Source organism: Phoenix dactylifera, chromosome 3, assembly GCF_009389715.1.
Source record: "Phoenix dactylifera cultivar Barhee BC4 chromosome 3, palm_55x_up_171113_PBpolish2nd_filt_p, whole genome shotgun sequence".
Classification (NCBI taxonomy): Eukaryota; Viridiplantae; Streptophyta; class Magnoliopsida; order Arecales; family Arecaceae; genus Phoenix; species Phoenix dactylifera.
The window spans coordinates 18,859,364-18,885,369 of NC_052394.1; the positions used below are offsets into that span (position 1 = coordinate 18,859,364).

The following is a 26,006-nucleotide window of genomic DNA, read 5'->3' on the forward strand; positions in this document are numbered from 1 at the left end:
ACTCCATGCAGGGCTAATTTCTTCTCTAGGGCTGGATGCAGCCCTAATAAAGGGCTGAGGGTTTTATATTTTTGATTTCTATTCTTGGAGTTGTATAAACCTTATTCTGCTTCTAATGAATATTTTATTTCATCTCATATTTAATTTCTGTGATTTTAAATATGATGTTTATACAACTGTTCTTCATGATCACTAGGTAAATATAAGATAGTCCATGCCTAGGGAAGATGCAATGTGCTGCCACTTTAGATTAGGGTAGACATTTCATGCCAACCGAAGATGGATTATGCCCAAATTACTTTTGTGAATTTTTATTTAAATGCTTATTAGGCTTGTAGCCAATTTGCATGTTTATCCAAGAATAAATTAAAATATAAATAACCCTTGTCTCGATGTTAGTGGTGAATTCCTTGCCCTAGGTTCTCCTAAACTGATATCCCTTTAATTGCATTTTCTTTTATTAAATTGTTTAGTTTAATAGTCTTCACAAATACATCCTTTTTAAATATTTTTATTTTTAAGAAAAACAATTATACCCCAATCCCTGTGGATCGATACCCGTAATCACTATCCTACTAGATACGTGCTATTGCGTGGTCTTTAAAGTTGACTATCAGTATCCAACAACATAAAGGAACCACTATGGTAATTGAGTGACAGGAATTGGCATGTAAAAGATCAAACTATAGAAAACAAAACCCATGTATCTAAAAGGATTCAGCTCAAGACAACCAAAAAAACAAATACAAAAAAAAGAAGAGAGAGAGAGAGAGAGAAGAACCGCATAAATAAACGAATCCATATCCTATCATCTATCAGCAATTCCCGTGGATAAGGGGCAGCGGAATGGGGCTACGAGAACAGCCCTACATCAAGACGGACGGGGGCGCGCCCGGCTCCACTACATCAAAACGAATCCATGAACGTTCTACAGGGCTTTTGAATCTTTTTTTTTTCCCTCAGTCAAAGACCCTGTCAAAATTTAGCAGTTTTAGATCCTAAAGAGCCATAGTCAACTCCCCCGAAGTTGGGGCAAGGAGCTTGGGAACTTATGCTAAGCTTGAACTAGAGCAATGCGAGAAGGATTTTTTTTTTTTTTGAAAAAAAACCCAATTATTCTGTGATTTCTCATGATGACATGGACTGCAAGACTTTTTTTTCTTTAACCTTCCATAATTATTATCTGGTATATGCACATGCTATGCAAGTGTTTTTGGGAAGAAGGGAGAGTGAATGATGGATGAAGAAAAAGGAAGTTATCATACAAAAACTCTCTTAATTAAGTGGATCCATGAAATATTTATATGTTTTAAAGAGCTATAACCTGTAATTAATTATTTAGAGGCTTCTTTAGTGGAGTCTCCATTCGTGTGGCCAATGCAGGTATTATATATAGTAAATAGTGCTGTGCACATCTTTTCAAGAAAAAAGCAAGAGAATAATGGAAAAAATAAAAGGAAAATTATTATACATAGAATTCCTTTCTTAATTACAAGGACTCTTGAAATATTTATTGTTAAAAACTTTCAAATATAATTAATTATCTAACGGCTTCACTCTTGGAGTCCGCCTTCTACCATATGCAATAGAAGCACACATACACCAGATGGCTATGTTGGTTGAAATAAAAGGCATCACATTTTCCTTTTCTTCCTTGCTTATTATAGTGATGCATTTGCTATGCCTATAATAATACCCCACCTTTGTAACATCTTAATGTTGCTTATCTTGATGCATTTTTGGTTGGTTAATAGTTAATACCTCATGCTTAGGAGCCATCTATAAATAGGAGACTGTTGCCCAATTTCTACAGTCTTGCAATTTTAGAAATCCCAAATACCAACAGAAAGCAACTAGTGAAGCAAGAAAGTGAGGAAAAGAGGCAAGATAGAAGAAAGAAATGAAGGTGTAGTGTGAAACTTCGTAAATCATTTGGAAAGTATGTATCTTCACATAGTCTGCATCTTATTTTACGTAAATGATTGCATTGAATTTCTGGTGTTTGAGAAGTTTCTCTTCCCCATTGTCCATGATGTTTCTGAAATCTTTATTTCTAACTAAAGTTGATATAGCTTATTGATATTAATTTTATCATAGTGCTTGGTTACATGAATACTGTTATGGTTTATATATCTTCGTTTTATGTAAATGATTAAAATTTTCATAACTTTGTTATCTTTTCTAATACTTTATAGTAAGTGAATTCTGAAATATACATGCTTTGAGTGGCTATTTCGACATCCAAATTTATCAGTGTTAAGTCATCATAGTTTTAATTTATGTCAATGTATCAGCAAGATTTCTTTTTGCCTCTAGACATTTGAAAGTTCCTTAACTATTTTATTGCCTAAAAGTGAAAATTTCCATTGGTTATGAATTGAAAAGAAGCCAATCATTTTAGGACAAGTAACCTTGGTCGGCAAGGGATAAGTTGTTGGTCTTTATATTCTTAGTAGGGACACAATGCAGTGATCCTGACCAGCAGAGGAGGATAAGTTGTTGGCCTTCATGTTATCAGCAGAGGCACAATACAGTAAATCCTAGACCAGCAGGTATAATAATTGATCATAGTGAACCTTTAGCTAATAGCCGCAGTAACTAGTGAGCTCTTGACCAATGGGTTCAATAGTTAGTTTCAGCAAACCTCTGACTAGCGGGTACAATAATTGGTCACTGACCAGTTGGTACAGAAATGATCAAGATAAGCGTTTCAAAGTTCCAGCGTATTCAAGTGTTTTGAAGTGTATCCTAGCATATTTGCAGTGTTTCTAAGTGTATGTTGACGATACCGATTATTTTCAAAGGCATTCCAGTGTTTCAAAATAAAGTTAATGTTAGAGCACTTATTGGATATGTGTTATAAGATATGGTCTAGTAACTATTTAAATTTTAATAAGTATGGTGCTCATTGTTCCTATTGTTCTATTTTTCTTCATACTATATTGTCCGCTATGTTTGGCTATTTAATGAGCTATGCAGTTCACTTAATTATTTATTATATTTAGGAGTATGAAGCTTGTTCACTTACACTACTAAGAGATTTGAAGTATTTTTGGTGTATATAATGCAGCTGCTGGTACAGAGTTAAGAGATCTTAAGGTGAGGCTTGTAGCTAAAGAAGTTATTGTAATAGTAGAGGAAGGAAAGGATGTTGGTAATGCACATTGAACTGAACTATCGCAAGTTATAAGATAATGGAAGGATGTAAATTGTGGCTTGGTTCCAAAAGTTATGCGTAATGAAAAATTTTTATATTAAATGGTCACTTATTTTGTAAGTATATGTCTTGAGGTTAAATTGGTAAGCATGTGCTTCCAAAATTAGTCAAATTAAATCCAGCTATTGATTGATTGAGATTGTCGTCACACTCAGGATCCAGCAGAGCCTGGTTCCATATGTTGGTATCTACTATCTCGATGCTGATGATCCATCTCTCTCCCTTTTGCCATCTACTCCACTGCTACTCCTGCAGCTACTTTGCTCCACCCATGCTCCCCTCCAATCTCCTCTCTCTGCTCCGCTGTTAATCTACACCGTAATACTGCAATCCCATCTTTAGATTAGAAAAGCTGTATCATCTTGCTCCGTGCACACATATTGGTGAAGGATGCACATATAATACAAACTGGTTAAAAATGTCCCCCCTAAACGGTTAGGGGGTATCGTGGTACACTACATATAGTATGCTGTACCGGTCGGTACTGGACGTACCATATCCGTACCGATGGGTACCGGTATCGGTACGCCAATGTCGGTACGCCTGGCGTACTGCATACCATACCATACCGACACTCGGTACGTCTATACTAGTACGGCACCGGTACGGAGTTCGATACCGGTACGGCGAACCTTGACTACAACTCTTATGGGGCATCATTTTTTGCAGACAATATGCATATGGTCCTTTTCCGCATATTCTATCATTACAAGTATTCTTCTTTTGTTCTTAGAATTCCCTGCAAATCTTCATACTGTACCATCTGATATCTTCTGATGCATACGCTAATATCAGATGCAATATATCAACTACCTCTTACACGATTGATCAGTTAGTGGACTACAATAGATCAACATCTGGACGATTTCTGTAATTTCAAAGTGAATGGTTAACTGAAATGGATTAAAATAGGTATTCGACATTACAGCTTTATTTGACTGCCACAGGTCACAGCTGATCCGTAGATCTCTTCTTCATCAAAGAAACAAGGCAGAGTCCAGACAGGCTTTTCGTCACAACAAAGCAAAGCACTACCCATACCATAAGCCAGGAGGGTTTTTCATCCGACCAATTCATACACAATGTTGCTTTCAAGCTCAAAATATCATCCAACTGATGAACAACAAGAGAGTTCTAATCAATGAAAATCTTGTAACGGTGGATCTATATATCCAGCACTTCATAGCTGTACATGCGTCTATGCAAATGACCAGATACTGCCTCACAAAAATATTACTCCAGAGAACAAATCCACATAGCTTCTTTTGTTCCTCACACCAAACAGATCTTTATGTGTATGGGAGAAAAGGGGGCAGGACAGAAAAAAAGGGAAAGAAGTTCATGTCACCATAATATATTACATGGTTTCTAAAGAATACAGCACCGCTACATCACCGAGGGGCAATGAGGGGGAATCCACTGCTGACAAGATCACTTCCAGAGCCAACGGATGACACGTATTGGTTCCTGGTTACCGAGGATGAACTTGGTGTAAATATCTTGCCAGAATCTGTTGCCATGGATTCTGATGGCGTAGCATCAGCTTCTGGCATCATCTGCCATATGCACTCCAGCTCTCTGACTACCTCCGACATTGAAGGTCTTGCATCAGGCTCATCTCGACAGCATCTACGTGCTAATGACACAAAGTTCTCAATGCATTCAGAAGGGTAAGATCCCATGTGGTTGTCAATGATCGAGAACATCATACCAGATTGACAGGCCATGCTCACCTATATCATAGAGACAATATCAGCTTTTAGCAAAACTGTTTATAATTCTGGTGAACCAAGATATTTAACATATCATGGTGTCAGAACATCCAAGTCCTAGTTCATATCCCCTAATATTTTAGGTCAGGGAGTACTTGGGACCTGGATGTAACTGAGAAGAGACATAGACTAAATGACTCTTATAATATCCAAAGAGTTATTCTAATAATCTTGATATGATACCCCTCCATTATGTTATGAACATAGATAATGGGACATAGATAATAGCAATTGGATATGCATTATGGCTGCTGTAATGCCATCAAACAGACAATCACCATCACTATTTACATTCACCACATATTCAATTTTTTTAAAAAATACTTATTTGCATATATATTCTGATGCATAATACATAAAATGCAAAATATTCCTTCTTACAGATGGGAATTTGATGTTACGAGCAATTATAAGTGCAATAACAGAGTAATTTCCGGATTAAAACTTACAGTTCTCAAAATGTTTTGGTTTTGCAATGGTCTGGTACAACAATTATAATTATCAATAATGTTCTCAGGTCATCACTTTCCATTGAATGTAACAACCTTTTCAACACATGGGGAAGCAAGGATGTAATGAAACAAGTAGCTGAATATACAATGGTTCAATTAAAACCAGACCTTTTTCCTCAGCCACCCTTGTTTTTTTCACACACAGTATTGCAAAACATGACTTTTTTTTGTCACTAACCATTTTAAACAACATCAATCTCTCAATTTATAAAAATAACCATAACCATAGCCATCAAGCCTCGTCCCAACTATTTGGGCTTGGATCGGCTTTATAAATCCTATTTGGAACTATCCGGCTCCTATAATGTTATTGCAAGTTTTCCATATTGTTTGTTATAACTTCCACATCTATAAGGCTGCAAATGGGTCCGGTTAACCCGTGACCTGATATGACCTGACCCATTTAGACCCGATCCGATCTGTATTTAAGGACCCGTAGGGCAAGGCTGGTTCCAAAATTGGACATGTTCGACATTCCAGGTCGGGTCTAGATTTATTAAATTTTGACCCTTTTGACCCAACCCAAACCTAAATAGACCCACTAACCGCTGCCTCAGGCTCACCAACCCCAACCTCGAATCCCGATTCTCCCATTGGTCTGTTCCCTTCTTTTGAAATGCTAGAACGCCAACCTCCTGCTTTGACATCATCTGCAAGCTCACCCCTCAAGTGCAACCACCTCTTTGACAGCATCGGCTACGAGGCCCTCACTCTCATCTCCCTTTGCTGCCCCAATCTCATGCACCATTGGGGAATTGCAAGGAACCTGGCGACTACTGCTCTTGGCGACGCTAGAGGTATTTCGTAGAAAGGGAAATGAGGGGTTTAGCGAGACTCGAGGACAAGGACTTCTTGGGGATTGGGCGGGCGAGGAGGCAAGGGCTGAGGCCGGCGATGAGGCGGCGGTGCAAACAGTATTGGTGCCAAGGGCGGCGATGCAAACAGTGGAGGTGCCAAGGGGGAGGAGAGGCTGAGGGGGTTAGGGGGTAGGGAGGCGGAGGCTGAGGCAAGGGTGGTGCTGAGGTAGTGAGCGAGGTCAAGGGCATCGTGATTGGAGGGATTGGCCTCAAGAAGGGCCTAGATGTCTTGCAGGGCGAGATCGGTAGAGGGTGTGGGCATGGGAGTGATGGAGGGCGAGAAAGCACTCAGCGACAAAGGCCTCATGGTCGACGGGTTGCATATGCATTAGGCATGCCGCCCAGTTGCTATGGAAGACCACCCGGTCCATATGGCCACGCGGGGTTAGCTTTAGAGACAGGTTGTACCTGTTGAAGCGCCCTTACGTATTCCCGCATATGGAAGAGTCTTCCTGATGGAGCGCAGCATGGCCGCACTTGCCAAGCACTACCCTAACTCCTATGGCTCTTGCACCTTCGATGACAAGGGCATCAAGGCCGTTCATTAGGGCTGCGCCCTCCTCGAGGAGCTCTCCATCAAGCACCTCTACAGCCTCTCCGATGCCTCCACCAACCTTGTCGACCCAGCGCCGCCACCGCCTGCCTTTGTTTTCTTCTTTCCTACATGGAGTCGTCACTAGAGGAGACAATGGTGGCGAAGCATATTGTCGTTGGGCCTCGCTCTACCCTTCACCTTCTTCGAAGTGTTCGAGAACCTTTGGGAGGCCTCAACCGAGTCAAGAATAGGGAAATGTGCGTGACTCGATCCAAATTCAACCTTTTCGAGTTGAGACAAGAACTCGACCTGACTCGAATGACCCATTGGGTCTATATTTTTTGATTGTGGACCCGATCTGACCTGACTGATCTTCTATTGGGTTGGGTTTGGGGCCAAGCATGCATTGATCCAGCCCGACCCATTTGAAGCCCTACACATCTATTAGTATATGTTTTCCTCCCATCTTCCACGTTCATTAGACAAAGTTAGTTACTTATATCTTTGTTGTATATGCCCATACCATCTTATTCGTGTTCTCGTTACTTCATCTTTTGTTGATGCAAGTACTATAGCTCCAACACACACATTCCTCATCCTTCTTGTCAAGTCTCGTCGCACATCCATACCAACATTCTCATTTTTGTTACATTTGACTTTTTCTCTTGACATTCTTTACCAAGTATCAACCAACATTCTGAGCCATGCAACATTCCGTGCAATCATTGCTCTTTGATGAATTTTTCCCACCAAGATTTGTGTTGGCCGAACAACATATATAAGAACCTCTTCATTAATCCAAAACTAAACCTTATACTTATCCTCATCAATGTTTCCATCCTAAACACCAAATAAACTTTTTTGCCACATCCACCAACATTTCCTAGAATGATGCTTACAATGTCTTGCTGAGTGTATCGTTTATATTTCAATTTATATTTCAACCCGAGATTCAAAGTTCCTATATAGTGCTAGCTAGCTAGCTTTGTCGGTTAACACCCATCTAGGAGCTCATTCTCCTTCTCATTCATTCCTGGTGTTTAGTCCCTTTCATAAAAACCATTCATTGTCAAGTTATTTATGGCATTTAGTCCTTTCATAAAAAGCCATGCATTGCCAACTTTTGGTCCTCTGTTGAGTAAAGCTAACAATGATTTCGCGTTTGGTTGCCCAATATAATACTTTGCATAGCCTATCCAGCTCATTCGTTCGGTGAACAAAGTGAAAACAATGGACTTGGAAAACAAGAAGGCCTCAAAATAATGGTTATGGGTGTTATTGTATGGAAGATTTCCAATGATTGAATCAAATAAACTGCTTTAGATGAATCTATGTTACACTTGGTTAATAGCACAAAGTTTTGGATTGGTCTCTTCCTCCTAGGAGTCCTTAAATGTCAAGCAACTCTTTCAATATTTTGACCCATTTGGTTATCTTCTAGATCTTCCATTTCTCTGATGATTCTTTGGATTCCTCTAGAGAAACCTTAACCTTGAGAAACAAAAACACTTTAGAATTTCATATTTTCCATGATGTTATCAAGAAATTTGAACATTTTGTTTCTTTCACTAAGGAGAGACATGTTTGAAATGCTACAATATGTATAGAAATTGTATTACTGTGTAAATAAAGTGAAAATAGCAGCAGCAGCAGCAGCAACCAAAATATTACAGAAATGATAGGTAACCAATGTTTGAGCACACCATCACAAAGAAAAAATGCAAGCTGAATAGCATATAATCCATTAATTGTTTGACCTACATATATCCATGTCAAGTACTCATACAGAGAATCCAAATTGCCATGGATTTACTTTCAGTTATATATTGAACATTCGAAATACCTTAGCTTTCGAGTTTTTTTTACTTTTTTTTAAACCGATATGTTCTATATATAACCAAACTATTATCCTATCTGGATGTCTTCAACATGTTCCAAGTTCATGTGAGATGATTTATATGACCTTATTTGATGTCAACAATTTCTTATATGTATGTATACCAACACAGCAATCGTTCACTCTAACATGAAAGTACTGCAGGTTCAAACCCAAGTCCCACTGTATAAGTTCATGTCTGTGTTAGTTAGTGTAAGATGAAGAGAACAACTTGCTCATCATTAATCAATGAAGTAAATGTCAAATATAAATATAAAAAATCAGTTCCTGCAGGAAAATGCAAGCAACGAAGCACAACATGCTTCTTAGTTGAATTCCCTGGTCCCACTGCATACATTTATGTCTAGTTGATGACACAAGCAGTAGAGCATGCATTTCTGCCCAGGTTTAATAGAATGAAGATAATTTGCTTATAATTATTCTGGGATGCAAATCCAAGATGGAGAAAAAAGGCACTTTAAAGGTGTCAAGAAATAGTTGAGCCATGTACCTCTCTGACAATGTTTTTGCCATGCAAAATTGGTCGCATCCCTGTCAATAGCTCTAGAAACACAACTCCAAGACTATACACATCACTTTTGTCTGTTAACTTATGAGTTAGGAAATATTCGGGATCAAGGTAACCCTGCAAGTAAAATGTATGTGTAAGCTGAACAGCAGCTAAAATTCCATTGACGGGAATCTAACAATGAAATCAATGCTATGAAAAAGGATTTTAATATCATATCAATGTGCATTAACTAGCAGCAGCTCTAGAATCTAAAATGTATGCACACCACAAAAAAATAGATAAAGAATTCTTTGGATAAAACAGAAATCAACTTAACAAAATTGCTACTTCATTCAAATGTTAATTTCATCTTAGCACACAGTTACTGCAAATCCCAACATTTTACCGCACATTTGCTCCCTGATTACATGTTTGTCCGTGTCTCAAAGATGCCTATTTCTAAAATATGCTGATGTATTAAAGTCTTAAAAAAACCATTCCTAAAAATTCAATGGGTGATTTAGTTGTTTAATATGCTACTTTGAGCAATTTGGGCCTGATCTGTAAACTTTCCATAATTTACTAACTGTATTTTTCTTAGACCACCTTCATATCTAGCTCAAGCAGTGGAAATAACTCATATAAGAGGCTTGCATCCACTTACTGCTACTTGGCCTCCGAATTTGCAGTGGAATTTCAATACCTGAGTAAAAGTGTAGCATTCCCTTCAAAACCCTAGCTATGGTAAATCTAATACAGAAACCTAGCCATCTTACAGCTGAGTACACCACAAAAGAGACAATCTGACAAGTTCTGGTAAGCAAGCACTTGAGCTTTTTTGGGGGGTGGGGTGGGGTGGGGGGAGGAGAGAGAAGCTCAGTGAGTCCATGCATCACCCTGCTATCACAATACAAAAGTCTTATCTTCCAAAAATCCTCCCTTTCATTTAATCAAAACTTTAAGTTCTGACGGGACGTCCCATGGGACACCAGGACGAGGTACCATCCCAAGTGTCGAGACAGGACCTCCCACCATTATTCCGGCATCCCGATTGGCACAGTTTGGGACATCCCCTATCCCAAGTATTAGGACAGGGCAGGATGACAGCACCGCCTATTCCATGGGAAAACAGGGACAGCCCTATCCCACGGGATTTAAAACCTTGCATTTAATGATTCTACTATCTTTGCCTCATTTTAAGTCATGATTGAGAAATAATTATCTATGTATCATAAACACGTCGCAAAAAAATGTATAGTAAATCTATAGCATTTAACATGTTGTCGACTAAAATTTAGCTATCTAGTTCTTCCAAGTTGACATGACGAGGTCAAATCTGTTCTATCAAATATATATTCTATTTAAACATTTATATGATGTCCTCTACAAAATAATCAAGCATATAAGTTTGAAAAAAAAAATCAGAAAGGCAATTTTATTGCCGATTGCCGCAGCGAACAAATAAGGGTGACAGGAAATGAAAGCTATAGAACATGAACCCAGACACAATTAAAATATCTGTACAGGTGGAATGGTTGAAAACGAAGACAGGAGACTCAAAGAGAGTTAACAGAAGGAGTGAGAAGGTGTCTAAGAACATTCAGTTTAAAGTACAATCTTGGAAGAAACATGTTGGGAAAAGAGATTTTTTGAATAGTGGAGACAAATAGATAAGACAAAGCATACTTTTTACGTTCATTAAACTCCAATTATGCATTTATGGGCCAAATAATTTCGTTAATAAAAATAATAAATACAAAACAGTCCAAGCTAATAAATCAGCATGAAGCCACAGCATAAGCATTGCTATTATTCCATAGATTCAAGCAAGATAACATCTTTAATTTACTATTTTATTCATACATTATAATATGTTTAGTAGAATTCGGGTGTGCAAAGTTCATGCTGCTTCTTGGTTATGAACATCTGTATTTCTAAACAGGCAGCCAAATAATCCAGAAAAAAATATTCTGATGGTCAAGAAACAATGCATTTTCAATTGCTTACCCAACTCTCCCCCGACCCCCGAAAAAAAAAGAAAGAGAAAAGAAATATTCCAGTGGAAATATCACATTTCTACCCTGTCCTAGTGAATCCTGTTCTGCACTCATATATAGATGAGATTTTCATTGATTTCTACATTCAGTATTTGGATTAGACACAGAAGAAAGATGTTTTTAGCTTTTGAACATTTATAATGCAATATAGCATGAGCATTTGTTCAAAGCTCCAACTTACAGGTGTGCCCTTGACCACAGTTGACACATGACCAGGTACGATCCCTTCAACATCTGGTACTGGCGCAAGCCGGGAGAGTCCAAAATCAGCTACTTTGGCGTTAAACTTGGCATCCAACAATATGTTGCTGGCTTTGATATCACGGTGGAATATAGGAGGGTCTGCTTCACTATGTAGATAGATGATGCCCCTTGCAGAACCCAATGCGATGCGCAACCTCATAGCAAAACTTAAAGGCTGCTTTGATTTAGTTGCTACATGACAAAGCATATTGATTAGAATAAAGCTAATCAACAGAGAATGAAGATTTAAGTAATCATTGCAGCATAAGTATCTAGTTCATTTATAAACACTTTTAGCAATAAACTATGCAAGTAGCCAACCTTTCTACAATAATTTTCGACATTATACCCTGAGAATTTGACCTAACTACATACAAAAAATGTAAGTACTACGCTAATCTAATACATAGCATGAGAGACAAATTTATTTTTTATTTTTTAACTTTGTGGATTTCTGACCCTAAAATCTAAAGAACTTGTTTGAATATGATACATGGGTCACTCATCCAATCAAGATATTGTATGAGTTCCTCAAGGTAGTTATACATCCATAAGTGGAATCTTTTGTTCCACCTAGAGTCATTATCTAAGGAGTCTGCAACTTAATGACTTCCCCTTTGAACTTTGAAGAATAAAACGATATGCATCACTATAACGTCATTTATTAGTTTTTGTTATATATTTTGCCATCATTTTTTTTCTATGAAGGCTTCAAAGAATCCCATAATAATTTCATTTATCATAAAAGCAGGTAGTAATGGTGGTAAGGAAACTTCACCACCAACCCAAAGTTAAACATCTTGACAGAACCAACTTCTGAAATGAGGTGGAAGAAAAAATCAAAACAAGAAAAGTTACTAGGGAGCACCAAATAAAGAGATGTAGCTTTAATGCTTAATAATATAATCTCCATTGTGGAGAGTAAGAGGTGTCCAAGTATGCAAACAGGTAAAAAAGAAGCTTCATACTGAAAATGTCAAAAGAAGCTCGCAGGCCTAGGTTTCATTCTGACTCTTTTTTTTTTTTTTGAACCATACTTTCCATATACTACGGTGTTGCTCTAGTACTCTTTAAAGACTTGTCATCCAAAGTTACGTCCAGCCTGGCAGTCTTGCACTCGACCGTATCCTCATTTCATCAGTCAATGCTACAAATTACCATTGTCCTCCTAATATTTTGATTAAGTTTCTTTATAACAAGTGAAAAAAATATAGGACTCGGGGCCCAGCCCTTTGTGTAGGCGTCCGCAAGTAGAGATTCACTTGTCTCACCACACTCAATACAATTGCACCCACCATTGCTTGTTCATGAACGGCCACACCATATCACTATTCCCTTTATGTGCATTTTTCTCTATTATTCCCCACATAAACACATCTTACAGTACACATGGTATGACTATAGACCATATATAGATTCTTTCTCATACTTATTTCAATCAATTTCCTTGAAAATTACTTCCATAGTTGAATTTCATGGCATAAAACAACATTCATTTTAAGATTTTTGTCCATTTTATTATTTTAAGGATCTTATCCTATAAACTGGCTAACCTAGTTAGTCCATTCTCTCCTATGGCATCAAACCTTAATCTAAGTCAATCTCTTGGCATCCATTTGAATTGTCTGATCTGTAACAAATGGTGGCACATATACACCTCCCTAATTGTGGGGCCTCATAAAACAGATCGTCTAATTGACCTAACCTAACAGATTTTGGCGATAACAATTCCATCTTTTCCTAGTCTCACAAATATTGACAAAAACTTTGTGAACCTCAATCTTCAATGCAATTCCTTTGTTCAACAACTAAAATTTTCTTTCCCATAATTAAGCTCTACCTTCAATAGAGCCTTATAGATCACCATAAGCTGCATACTTCGCCTTAGTAGTTTGTTGCCTCCCTATAGCTTTTTGTTCTTTGTATGTTTCCTCCAAACAATAGATCGCATTTGTTCCATGCCATTTCTTCAAGCACATTTTCATGATTGCCTTTTAAATCTCTACACTCCACTAAATTTCCTTTATTGTGTTTGATTGTTCATAATCGGGCATTTGAAGTCACTTGAGGTAGGTGAGAAGTCACTTTGGGCATTTGGTTGCCCACAAAGTGGCCCGAGATGACATGAACTGAGATCCCATTCCAGGAGAAATTGAACTCAATATTGCCTTAACTGACTTAGAATAGTAGGAAGCCAAAGTCGCTTTGATGAAGTGGATTCCTACTAAGCCCACTTAGAGCAAACTAAACATGCCTTACACAAAAGTCACCTAGCTTTGAATTTGCAAGCACAACTTTAGAAATCCTCCTAGGATAATGTCTCTTCTACAATATATTGGATGAAGTTCTTCAGCTCCAATTTTTCCTCAACAGTTTCTCACTAGAACACAATAGTTCCTCCTCCTCTTCCGCCATCATATTCTTGTGCATCCCATGATTTAGCCCATCTTTATTGCTCCTAGCCAAGGTTCCTTGTACTGCTACCAGGTACAATCCCAATACCCTATTAGTATGGTACAATATGCCTGATTAGTATGGCACAATCCCCCTGTACCAACACAAGGACAGAGACCCTTTTCCGCGTATCCAGCCATGATACCGATCAAAATCAAGAGGTACAGGTTGGTATAACATGACATTGAGTGAACTTGGCAGTTCCACTCAATACAAGTCAATTCAGCCCCTACGTTATATTGAAATTCGATAATGTACCAGTACCTTACGAGTACAGTATTGTACGCTTGGTACTAGGTGGTACAAGTGCACAATGAACTATGCTTTGTGTTACCTAGGAACTCACATCTGACTCTAAAAATCTGCATCAGTAAAGTATCCAAGTCGAAAAAGTATCAAACTTGGATGCTTATGAAGTTCTATAGTTGCCACTTTTTAAGATTGCGAGGAGTTGAACTCCTCCAATAACAAGCTTGACCTTCCATTTTCATGTTAGAAGTGAGTATTCTTTTTTTGTAGTAATTAGCCAAAGATGTAGGGATTGAAATAGCTTTGGAAAATATTATTTTTATTACATTCTTAAGTTAATTGAGAAGTTTGAATGAAAATATATACATTGAAAGGCCTTAACAAAGAATATCTTCTTAATATTTATTTCTAATATTTAGACAAATTAAAGATAATAAATTATCATTTATCCTACATATCATGTATCTCCTTTTTCCCTCTTGTTGAATTAGACACTTGGATACATGTCCAAAGCTGGTTCTTGTCTCAACGTCCATGCATCACTGACCATACTCCCAGCAAACGCATCATCTACAACCAAGGTATGCTGAACCGGTTCCGGTAGGCGTACCGGGATCAGTTCGGACCAGTGCCGAATCAGTCCTCATAACATAGTGCCGAACCGGTCCTCATAACACAGCGCATCGGGCGTGCTATGGTGAACCGGTGCGAACCGGTTGGCGCGCTGCCCACAGCATGCACAGGAGCGCTGTGGCGAACCGACCGGTTCGCATCGGTTCCTAGCCGTACGGAACGGAACCGTCCGGTACGCATGTAGTACCGGCCAGTTCCAGCCAATTCAGGCCCCATAGGGCCGAAACCATTTTTTAAGACCGAAGTGGACCAGTTCGGTATGGGCTAAACCGGTCGGTACAGCCCGGTTCAGTATACCTTGTCCATAACCAATCCATATGTTTCAGTTAGATGTTCCAATTTCTCCATAGAATCTTCGCATTGCTATCTTATCAGGGTTTTCTCCAAAAAAAGAATAATCTATTTTGGTATAATATATTGGAACTAGAATTTTAACTTATTAGAGGAAGTGGAATGGATGATTTTAAACAGAAAGGCAGCCTCCGTTAAATAAGAAGACGAACAACAACTATAAGGAGAAATGGAGGTATAGAGCATAAGGAAATCCACAAAGTATAGATGTATGGAGGCAACATCTCAAGCCATGAAGTTGTCAATTTCCCTCCAGCGGGGAAGGGAGATGGAAAGCTACTCCTAGAATTGCTTCTTTTTTTGTCCTTTAGACCATCTTGGACAACATAGCTTGGAAGGTTATCTCAAAGTGAGTCTAATTTAAAATTACATATCCTGTATAATTAGACATAAATAAATGATATGTTACATTGCATAAAAATTCAAAGGTAATATATTTTCAAGAATTATATCAATTTGTGCTTATGATTTTAATTGTTTTTGGAAATGTTAACTTATATGATGATTGAGGAAATTTTTATCTCGCATTGTATGTTTCAATTCTTAATAATGCTTGTTAATATTTCCATAGCATTAACTTTTTAACTTATATTCATGAACTCAGAATAGCATGTAGAGACTTCATAGAGGAGGATGCTCTTATTTGGAAATGAATGGTGAAAAGCAAGGCCCGCCGAACCGGTACCGGGACCCATACCGGTCAGCAGACGGGCCGAACCGTACCGACATACAGTACGCTTCGGCGTGCCCGGCATACCCAATTTTTTTTGGAGTTTTTCAAGTTGATTTAATTGGTAATCAATCTTATTGAACTTTTTTAATGATTTTAAGTCTAATTTGATATTTTTTTGATATTTTTTGATATTTCTATGATCTCGGTTTAACCTAAATGATGCATCTTATTATCTTAAAATGATACAAAACAGAAAGTGATTAGTGAGATGCTGCATGCAACAAGAAGCAACATGAAATATCGTCAAATCAAGTAGTGAGGTAAAAAATATAAAATAATACAATTAATTATGTAAATTTAAAATACAACATACATGTCGATATCTAAAATTTTGTCGACTGGTGATACCTCTCGTAAATATTCGGATCGTTAGCATAGTCAAAAGGCACATCAGCCCACTCCTCTAACCGAGCGGCGTTGTAGTCATGTATGTTCAACCTATATGAAACGCGCTCTGGATTATAAGCACTCTCAGATCTCTCGTTGAAGCTCTGACTCTGAGAGGTGTCCTCTGGCTAATAAACTAGCTGATAAAATGGACGTGAAAGGGCCTATCCAAATAAGCCGGCAGCAAAATTCGACCCATAAGATGCTCTGGGCTGCGTAGGATAATAGCCACTGGAAGATGCCTCAGACGCACCATATCCATATCCATACCTATATGAGTCATAGGCTACCTATGATTACGGATTAAGGATCTAGTATATGACTCGAAATCTGATATGTCTATAGATCCTACTCCACGTGCAAGATCATCTGCAGCTACATCGTATCTTTCTGAATGACCTCAAAGAGCTCGTCTTCCATATGCAATCGGATCCTCACAGGCTCTACTAGATCATGAATCGTGATCCCTATCCTTTATAGCATGCGTAAACTGGAACTCACCAGTGAAGCGAAGACCGCTCTATGCCAGTCTCATAAACGGTGGTCTCATATTCTTCACTTCCTCCTTGGCTGGCAAATTCATGACCACCAGAATTGCTGCTCCTGATTTCTGAATCTAAGTGAACTGGCTCCTCCACACTCTCTATTGGAGCTGCAGATGCCTTTTGTTTTTCTTTTTTGGTGTGCTGGACAGCTGCTTTCTTATTCTTCATGCCACTCGTTGCTTGCATACCCTTCGTGCCACTCGCTGCTTGCTTATCCTTCATGTCACTCTTTGCCTATTTATCCTTCATGCCTCTCTTTGTCTGACTATGTTGGGAGGATGTATGTCGCCCTCCTAACCGAGCCGACTGAGTCGACCGGTAGCATAGTAGCCTCGTCTAAGCATCTCTCAATCATATCTCTGAGAGGATATCTCGGACAAGAAGTCATGTGGTCACCGGCTTCTCTATGGTTGTGGTTGATCAGTTGGAAAAATGCGTGGAATATTACTATCTGCCCATTATTCTGCATCGACCCTAGCCTTGCTGGCTACAAAATTAGCCAGTCATGGAGGCAATCCTTGCTCATCAAGCTTCGGCTCCTGTTGCTGGCCCATAAGCCATCCGATCATAGGATCATCCTCATCATCAATGAAAGCACTATAAATCGGATTTGTGTACTTTAGCTCCACTTCCTTCTGAATACACTTCAGCCTCATCCTTAACGGTTCATACCAAGTTTGAACGAACCGGCCAGTTCAGTCCAATTCCGAACGGTTCCAACTGGTTCCGAACAATTCCAGCTGGTTCAGTCCGGTTCCGAACGGTTCCGGCCTTTTTCAACCGGTTCAGAATTCGTTCTGGTCGGTTCGGGGACAGAACCAATTCGAATAGGCGAACTAACCCGGTTTCCCACTGGATCGGCTTGGTACAGGCCGAACCGGGCGATTCAGTCCGATTTGGCCTACCTTGGTGAAAAAGTTTGCATATATGGCAACATATAGTTGGGATAAGACTTCTTTTATAGCATTAAACGACCTTTGAGAATTGTTACAATGAGTACTCATCATCGTGATTACCAAACACTTCACTCCATGGTCTGCTGTGCAGGTACCGAGCACCGGACCAGTTGCCCGATGGCACAGGTCAATACGGGCCCGCATCGTGCCGTGCCGGGCTTGTACCGACACAATAGAGGCGGGGGAGAGGGTGAACAGAAGAGAGAAAAATAAAGAGAAGGGGGAGAGAGGGAAGGAGGCCGGCGGAGGGCCGTTGGAGGCCTCCGCCTGGGTCCACCGGCCTCCCTCTCCTGCTCACTCTCTCCTCTTCCCTTCTCCTTCCTTTCCGGCAACGGGTTTCGTTTCCATTGCCAGAACTGTCCTGATCCGCCGCCGGGACGGCTCAGTACGACTAGAACCGCCTGGTTCGAGATGGTTCCGCCGACCCTGGTTCACTCTTTTTCTAAAGCGAATATATGGCATAATGCTTTTCTGCATTGATATGAATCAAAACTTCTTCGCAAAAGTGATTATAAACTACATGGGCTAAAGCTGCTGAATTTGCAGAGCTAAGCCAAATGTTAAGCAGGTTCCACTATTGTCCTGATTTAGGGATGTTATCTGATGGAGATGGAAGGCCAATCGTTTATTCTCCATTAATTCTGCATACAAATTTTTACACAAGGGATGAGCATTCTCTTCTATTATTGGTGATCTCTGGAGCACTTGTGGCCAAGTAAACTGAAAGTCTTCTTGTGGGTTTTGATTCACAACATATTTCTAAAGGATGACAATATGATCAAGAGATATTGGGCTGGACCACAATGCAGTGCTGTGTGTACTATGAGAGAGAAACAGAAGATGGCCAACCATCTTTCCTTGCTGTGTGGATTTTCAAGGTCTGTGAAGAAACAGTTTTGCACATGATGGGAGTACAAGGTATGCCTACTTCACCATCAGATTCTTAGGAAAGTTGGAAGGAAAATAAGATCCCCAAAGCCGACTTAAAGGGCTGGAACATGGTGATAATTTGCATTTTCTGGCATATCTGGTTAGAAAAAAATGGAAAAATTTTCAGAGATGAGAAGCATTCTGGTATGGCCATAATCCAGAGTGTAGAAACTCTTCTTAGGAGCATTTTGGTACTGGTCAAGAGGAAGAATTCGTGTAATGCGAGGAAGACCATAATGAAGATGGAAGTATTTGTCAAACCTTCCTAAGAACGTTCTCTATGCAACTCCCTCCTCTTTTTCTTTCACTTTTCTCCCCTCTTTGTACTCTCTTTGTTTCTAATAAAATTTCTTTGATGCCTTGGCAACATTAGCCCCTCAAAAGAAAAAAAAAATTATACACTAGTAATTCTGTTAAAACACCATAACAACATTGTGATATAGAAAACAAAGAAATCACATATCCAGACAATATTGAAAATTTGAAATGCTTACAGGAAAGGTGATCGCGAAGTGTACCATTTGGCATGAACTCATAAACCAGCATCTGCAATAAACAAATAGTTAAAAAGGAGAGACAAAAGAACATTATAGTCAAGAAAAAAGGGGGAAAACCCCAATATTTTGCATGGGCTATGAAAGGTAGCTGCCATAGCCGTAAAATTACCTAGTTTCTAAGAGGATTTCCACTATATCCAAGTGCACAGTTGAAGATTTTTGTATTAATTCTTAAAAACTCAAAAAAATTGAGAGAAATCAAAATTCTAAGAGAAGTTGTAGATAAAAAAGATGCATGATCTTTTAATTGCTTCGGGGATGTTCAATTTACTGGCACTCTAACAAAACCTATAAACAATAATGTAATTCCACTGCAGTTTTGAGCCATTTCGAACACTGCCTTATAAACTCCCCATGAAAGTCAATTTCCAACAAAGTATGCACAATTGAATATCCTCGAAATCTGCCGAGCAAAGTTGGAAATTAAGCACACTAATGAATTCTACTTCCTTTTGGTGCAATAGCCATAAAAAATACGGTTACAAAATGTGCGCTCCCAATATGGGGCCAATAGCCATAGATACAAGAACACATTGGGATCCAACTCTTATCATGTATGGTATATACTATCAGGCATACTGTGAACTGGTGGGAGCTTGGTGTGCCTTGGCTCTGGTAAACCAGGCCTGAACTGCCCATATCATGCTGGACTGAAGCAGATTGAACCTGAACCAAGGGTGAAGCACTCAGTACGAAGTAAGATACCTCAAAAGTTAGTGTTTTGCCCATCATTTCAGGTGGGAGAAAGCTAGTGGGGTAATGAGAGTCATCATCCTTCAGTTTCTGAGCACTAAGAGCTAGGATTGCTGAAAAAAATCAATAAGAAGCTGCTAGAACATTGTTTCTAGCTAGGTAATGCCTTCCCTACTCTTTTTTTTTTCTTTTTGGCAAAAAATCCGACCCTAAATCAAGAGAATTTGAATTAGATTATGTACTACATAACATGCCAAATAAGGATGAACAAGCTTTCACATAGAAAAAGCAATCTTAATAACAGAAGAATCATGTCCATACCACTTAATTTACTAAAATCTGGATTTTCAATCAAATGTCTAAAATACATTAGTCTGGGGTACAATTACCATGCGGTGAGTGAGGCTCAAGCACTATCAACAACCTGAGGGGTACTAGGGGCACCACAGACATTAGAATAATTTGAGCATTCAAATCAATAACAAACCATATTGTTGTATAAACTTAGCAATTGACACACTAAATAATTCAAAAAAGAAAAGTTAAAATGAAGGCCATGGTACAGCATATACTATATATCAAGGTCGGCAGAACCGTCCCGAACCGGATGGTTCCGGCCGTTCCGAGCCGTACTGGTGGCTCACTAGTACGGTTCCGGCAATGGAAATGAGAACCATTGCCGGAGCCAGAGATAGAGAAGGAAAGAGAGAGAGAGAGCAGGGAGGGAGGAGAGGGGGAGGTCAGGACGCTGGCGGAGGCTGCGAGAATCCGAGTTGCCAACTTCACTTAAAAATCGCAAAAAAATTTAAGCCACGGTCGGACCCCTATTTCGTTCGAAGCAGGAAAAACGGCTGCGACCTCACCTGCCGCGGCCTCCGCCAGCGTGCGTCAGCCTCCCTCCCTCTCTCCCCCTTCTCTCTCTTTTTCTCTTCCACAATATCGTTTATGGGGACATCAGAGCTGATCATCCACCAGTCTAGTCCACCATTCTTATTTTGGATTTTTTTTTGTTTTATTTTTGGGCTTGTTTGCATTTTTATTGTTGTAGGGCTTTATTTGTGTTATTTTGGAAATTATTTGTGTATAATAGGTTTCGTGTTAATTTTCTTGTTTTGGGCCCTATATATATGGGACCCTCATTGTGATTAGGGTTTTAATGAAAGTAATTTGAGATTTCTTCCCCACGTTTCCTCCTCCCCTCTCTCTTTCCTCTCCTTCTTCTCTTCCTCCCTCTCTTTCCTCTCCTTCTCTTCCTTTCTCTCTCCCTTGTTTCTTTGTTCTATCGCCACAACAACCTTCTCCCATTTTCGGTGCTGCATCAAATTTGGCAGAGCCCGTGCTTTGCCTCTATGCCAAAGCATCAGGCCCTGGTGTATGGCAGAGCAGCCTCCGATTCCACGTCCCTGGCTGCTGCACGAGGTCTTCTCTGTACCCATTGCGCCGCGAACGCTGAAGCGTGCGGAAGGGCCACGTGCAACTCGCGTTGCCAACAAGAGAGGGAGCCTCACCTCTCTTCCCTCGTCTCTGTCTCTCAGTCCTCAGATCCGTTGTAGCAGTCGGAGGTCACGGGCGGCCACCACTCCCAAGGAAGAAGTCCCCACCACCGGCCGGAGCCGGTGACCGATCACCGGCCGCCACCGCAAACCACGAAGATCCGCCCGCAGCCGCTGGCGCGAGTCTTGGCGCGGCCTCCCGAAACCATCGGGAGGTTTAAAGTCAGCTAACGGGTAAGATGCAGACCCGTTAACCTTTTTTTTTTGAAGACCCATTAATCCGGATCCGTTCCAAAAAAAAAGAAGGCACGTGACCTGCACGTGCTGTCCAAGAAAAAAAAGAGGGAAAAAAAAGAGGTACCTGTTGGTCTTCTTCCCCGCGATCGCCCTAGTCGTCGTTGCCTACGCCGCACCGCCGCCGCCTATGCCGTGCCGCCAAGACTCTCACCGCCACCGCCTTTGCCCGCCATCGCCGCCCAAGTGCCGCCGCCTTTTCGCTTCACCGCCTCCGCCGTCACCACCGCCTTCTTCCCCCTTTCGCTCACCGCCCCTTCTTCTCCGAGTCGCCACCGCCGCTCCTCTCCTCCATCCGCCGCTTCTGCCCCTCCAGCGCCGCACCCTCCCCCGTCCTCCTTCATCTTCGCCGTCTGACCCGTGACGCCACCCCCCAAACCCTATCTCCTCCTATTCCCTTCTAGCCCGCAAGCCCCCACTTCATCAAACCCCATCCAAGTTTTCCCCCCAAAGCCCCCCTTCCCCGGCGTTCATCAGACCCCATCAGAGCCCCCACCTTCCCTCCTTTTTTTCCCTCTATCATCGTCTCCGGTCACCCCACCCCAAAACCCCACACCCATTTCACAACAGGCCCTCAGGCCCCAAAAACACCAGAACCCCAACACACACACCCCCTCCCCTCACGTCCCTCCCTTCCTCGGCCCATCAGGCCGCAGACCCTCGGGCCCAGCTACCCCAGCCCGTAGACCATTCTTCCCACGGGCCAAGTCAGTAGGACTGCGCCCATTCAGGGCCCAAGCTAACTTTGCCTCTATTCACTGTAAGGGACCACCAGACCCTACTCCACTACAGGACGCACAGTACCATCCCCTCTTCTTTAAGGGCCAACCAAAATTGATCAGGCCCATGAGCTGCTGAAGTCAGACCCCCAGAATTGCTGTGATCATAACCAATTGGAGCCCTTTGATGAGTCTACTTGCTGCGTCGCATTGCTGGTTGTCGCCCCAGCCCACGAGCGAACAACTCTGGTCGTCTTTACATCACGACAGGTGATAGGTTTCTATTTTTTTGGGCTTGTTCATTTAATTATGTTCTAGTTCTCTTGCATGATAGCCGTATTTTTGAAAACTTACTTTGCTGTCAAAAAAAAATTCAGAACCTAGAACATCTACTACCAAACCCATCCTATTTATCTTTAAAAATCTAGATATTAAATTAGCACACCCTAGCGACAGGACGATTCGATCAGATTTCTTTAGGATCAAAACAACCGTAATACTTGATTGCAACCTAATTTCTTAACTTGATTAATCTCATACTTTAACTCCGAAATAACCGAAGTAAAAAATCAACAATATTTGAATTTTAAGTTACTTTTGTGAAAGCTTGCTGATTTTCGAAATTCATAGTAGGTTGCATTGGTAGGCTGCCCTGCATCATATTGGTTGAAATCATCATATTACTAGGGTTCATTAGTGACATTGCATTTCACATCATCAACTAGTGTTGTCAGTGCATGCCAACCCGTAGCGGTAGGGAGTACCACTTCACTCCACCTAAGCCTCCTTAGCTACCATGGATTTCGAAGCTCTAAAAGTTCTTATTAGAACAGTTCGCTGCCATGCGAGCTGAAAATGAAGAATTCAAATGAGAGGTCCGTGCGCTAGTGCAAAACATTAGGACCCCTGAACCGCCGACCCCAATTGCAGCCCAACCTGAATTCGGTTTGGCCGCACCACCTGTAGGCCTTCCCCATCCCTTTAGGAACCAACAGCCTCCCGATTACCAGCGCGATCTCAATAAAAGGCTATTGCATACCGTAAGAGTAAATGCCCCTACCTTTGTTGGTCAACTAGAGCCAAGTGTGTATCTTGATTGGAGAGCAGCCATGGACAACTACTTTGAGTGGTATGAGATGTCCGATGATCGAAAGGTGTGATTTGCCAAGATGAAACTTATTGGGCAAGCTCACTGGTACTGGCATAATGTTGAACATATGCGTGAAACCCAAAGGCTTCCTCGTATTACCACATGAGAGGATATAAAAGAGAAATTGAATGAAAAGTATCTGCCATTTTCTTATCAACAACGCCTTATGGATAAATGGCAGAATTAACTCAAGGGACATCAATTGTTGCTGATTACATTGCACGATTTGAGGAGTTTCATATGAGGTGCGGTGTAATAGAAGAGGAGACTGTTATCCTCTCTAAGTTCCGGGCAGGACTCCGAGAGGAGATCCAGAAAGAACTTATCCTACGAGAGATTACCACACTTAGCCAAGCATACCAGTTGGCTCAAGATGTGGATAGTTTCTTACAGCCCCCTGTGGTGAGCCGTATCGATCCTCGACCAATGGCCTTGGGAGCTCGACCTAACCAAAATTATCTTCCGCAACCCAGACCGCTTCTCAATCCTCCTAACCAGCCCAGCCCTATCCAAGCACCGACTAGGGCATCCCCGATGCCTGTCCCGAACCTTTCAAATGATAAAGGAAAAGAAATATTAGGTCCCAACCCTCCTTTTCGAAGCCAAACCCAATGTTTCTGGTGCCAAAAGTTCGGCCACATAGCGTCCCAATGTACTTCCAAGACCTACCTGATTACTGAACCAGAAGCTGGGACCCAAGAGACTGAATATGTCGAAGAAGTCTATGAACCAAACATCAAAGATTATATCGAAGACTTTGGAGACGAACAGACCGCATTAGAATTTGTCCAGACTGAATCACAAAAGAAGCTCACTGATCCAAGTAAACAAAACCCTAGGCTCTATGTGGTTGGGTGTACACTAACTCAGACTAAGACCGAACAAGATTGGCGTAGAACCTCCCTGTTCTACACTCTCGTTAAGATTAATGGTAAAATGTGCAAAATCCTATTTGATAGCGGAAGTTGTATCAACGTCATTGCTTCCGAGTTGTCTCCTGCCTCGGCCTAAAATCTACCCCTCATCCCAACCCGTATAAAGTAGCTTGGGTAGATAAGACATCCATTTCCGTGTCGGAAAGATGCCTCGTCCTAATTCAATTCCTATCTTATAAAGACAAAATCTGGTGTGACTGCATTTCGATGGATGTAGGTCAAGTCATTCTAGGAAGACCTTGGCTATACAATATGGACGTCACACTTCATGGACGTTCGAATTTATGTAGCTTTATGTTCCAGGGTCGGAAAATTATACTGAACTCACTGCCTCCTAGAGAGCCCGCCCCTGAAATGAAGAGTGCCAACCTGCGTAAAGATGAAGCACTTCATATCATTGCTTCGAAAGAGGTAATGAAAGATATTGAAAGCCAGTCACCTGTGTTTGCACTTGTGGCTAGAGTCATCAATGTGGATCGAAGCCTGAGCACCCACCGGCAGTAGTTCCCCTACTAGAGGAGTTTCATTCTGTTTTTCCTACGGATCTTCCGGATATACTTCCTCCGATGCGTGATATCTAGCATGCAATTGATCTAGTTTCTGACGCATCCTTACCCAATCTTCCCCATCATAGGCTCAACCCAAACGAACATGCTGAACTGAAACGTCAAGTTGACGAACTCCTCATAAGAGGATATGTTCGTGAGAGCCTAAGCTCCTGTGTTGTACCCGTACTCCTCACCCCCAAAAAAGATGGTTCTTGGAGGATGTGCGTTGATTGGCGTGCCTTCAATAAAATCACGGTTAAGTATCGTTTTTCCATCTCTAGGCTGGATGACCTCTTAGATTCTATATTTGGTGCTACGGTCTTTTCCAAGATCGACCTGAAGAGTGGATACCACCAGATTTCGATTCGTCCTAGGGATGAATGGAAAACTGCCTTTAAAACAAAAGATGGGCTCTACGAATGGTTAGTTATGCTGTTCGGGTTAACAAACGCTCCCAGTACTTTTATGAGGGTGATAACGCAGATCTTTCGACCTTTCTTGAATAATTTGTCATTGTGTATTTTGATGACATCCTCATATATAGTCAAACTCAAGAGCTCCATATCTCACACTTAAGGCAAGTCTGTGATATCCTTAGGAGAGAAAGCTTCTTTGCAAACCCTAAGAAGTGTGCCTTCCTGACTGATCATGTCACTTTCTTAGGATTCATAGTGTCTTCTAAGGGTGTTTCTGCAAACCCGGAGAAAGTAAGCACGATAGTAGATTGGCCTGAGTCCAAGACCCTAATGGAAGTATGTAGTTTCCATGGTTTAGCCACTTTCTACCGCCACTTCATTAG

General features: G+C 40.8%; 1 protein-coding gene across 3 annotated transcripts in view; it reads right to left on the reverse strand.

Moving 5' to 3' along the window:
* Window positions 1–4,293: 4,293 nt before the first annotated feature.
* LOC103716688 (probable LRR receptor-like serine/threonine-protein kinase At1g06840) overlaps window positions 4,294–26,006 on the reverse strand; it is a 58,830-nt gene continuing 37,117 nt past the window's right edge. For all 3 annotated transcript variants that reach the window (XM_008804790.4, XM_026808300.2, XM_026808301.2), the window contains 4 exons: window positions 19,313–19,364; window positions 11,519–11,772; window positions 9,281–9,415; window positions 4,294–4,950 (listed from right to left, as the gene is read on the reverse strand). In XM_008804790.4, the coding sequence (XP_008803012.2) occupies window positions 4,609–4,950; window positions 9,281–9,415; window positions 11,519–11,772; window positions 19,313–19,364 (783 nt within the window). In that variant the 3' untranslated portion in view covers window positions 4,294–4,608. The remainder of the gene's footprint in view (window positions 4,951–9,280; window positions 9,416–11,518; window positions 11,773–19,312; window positions 19,365–26,006) is intronic.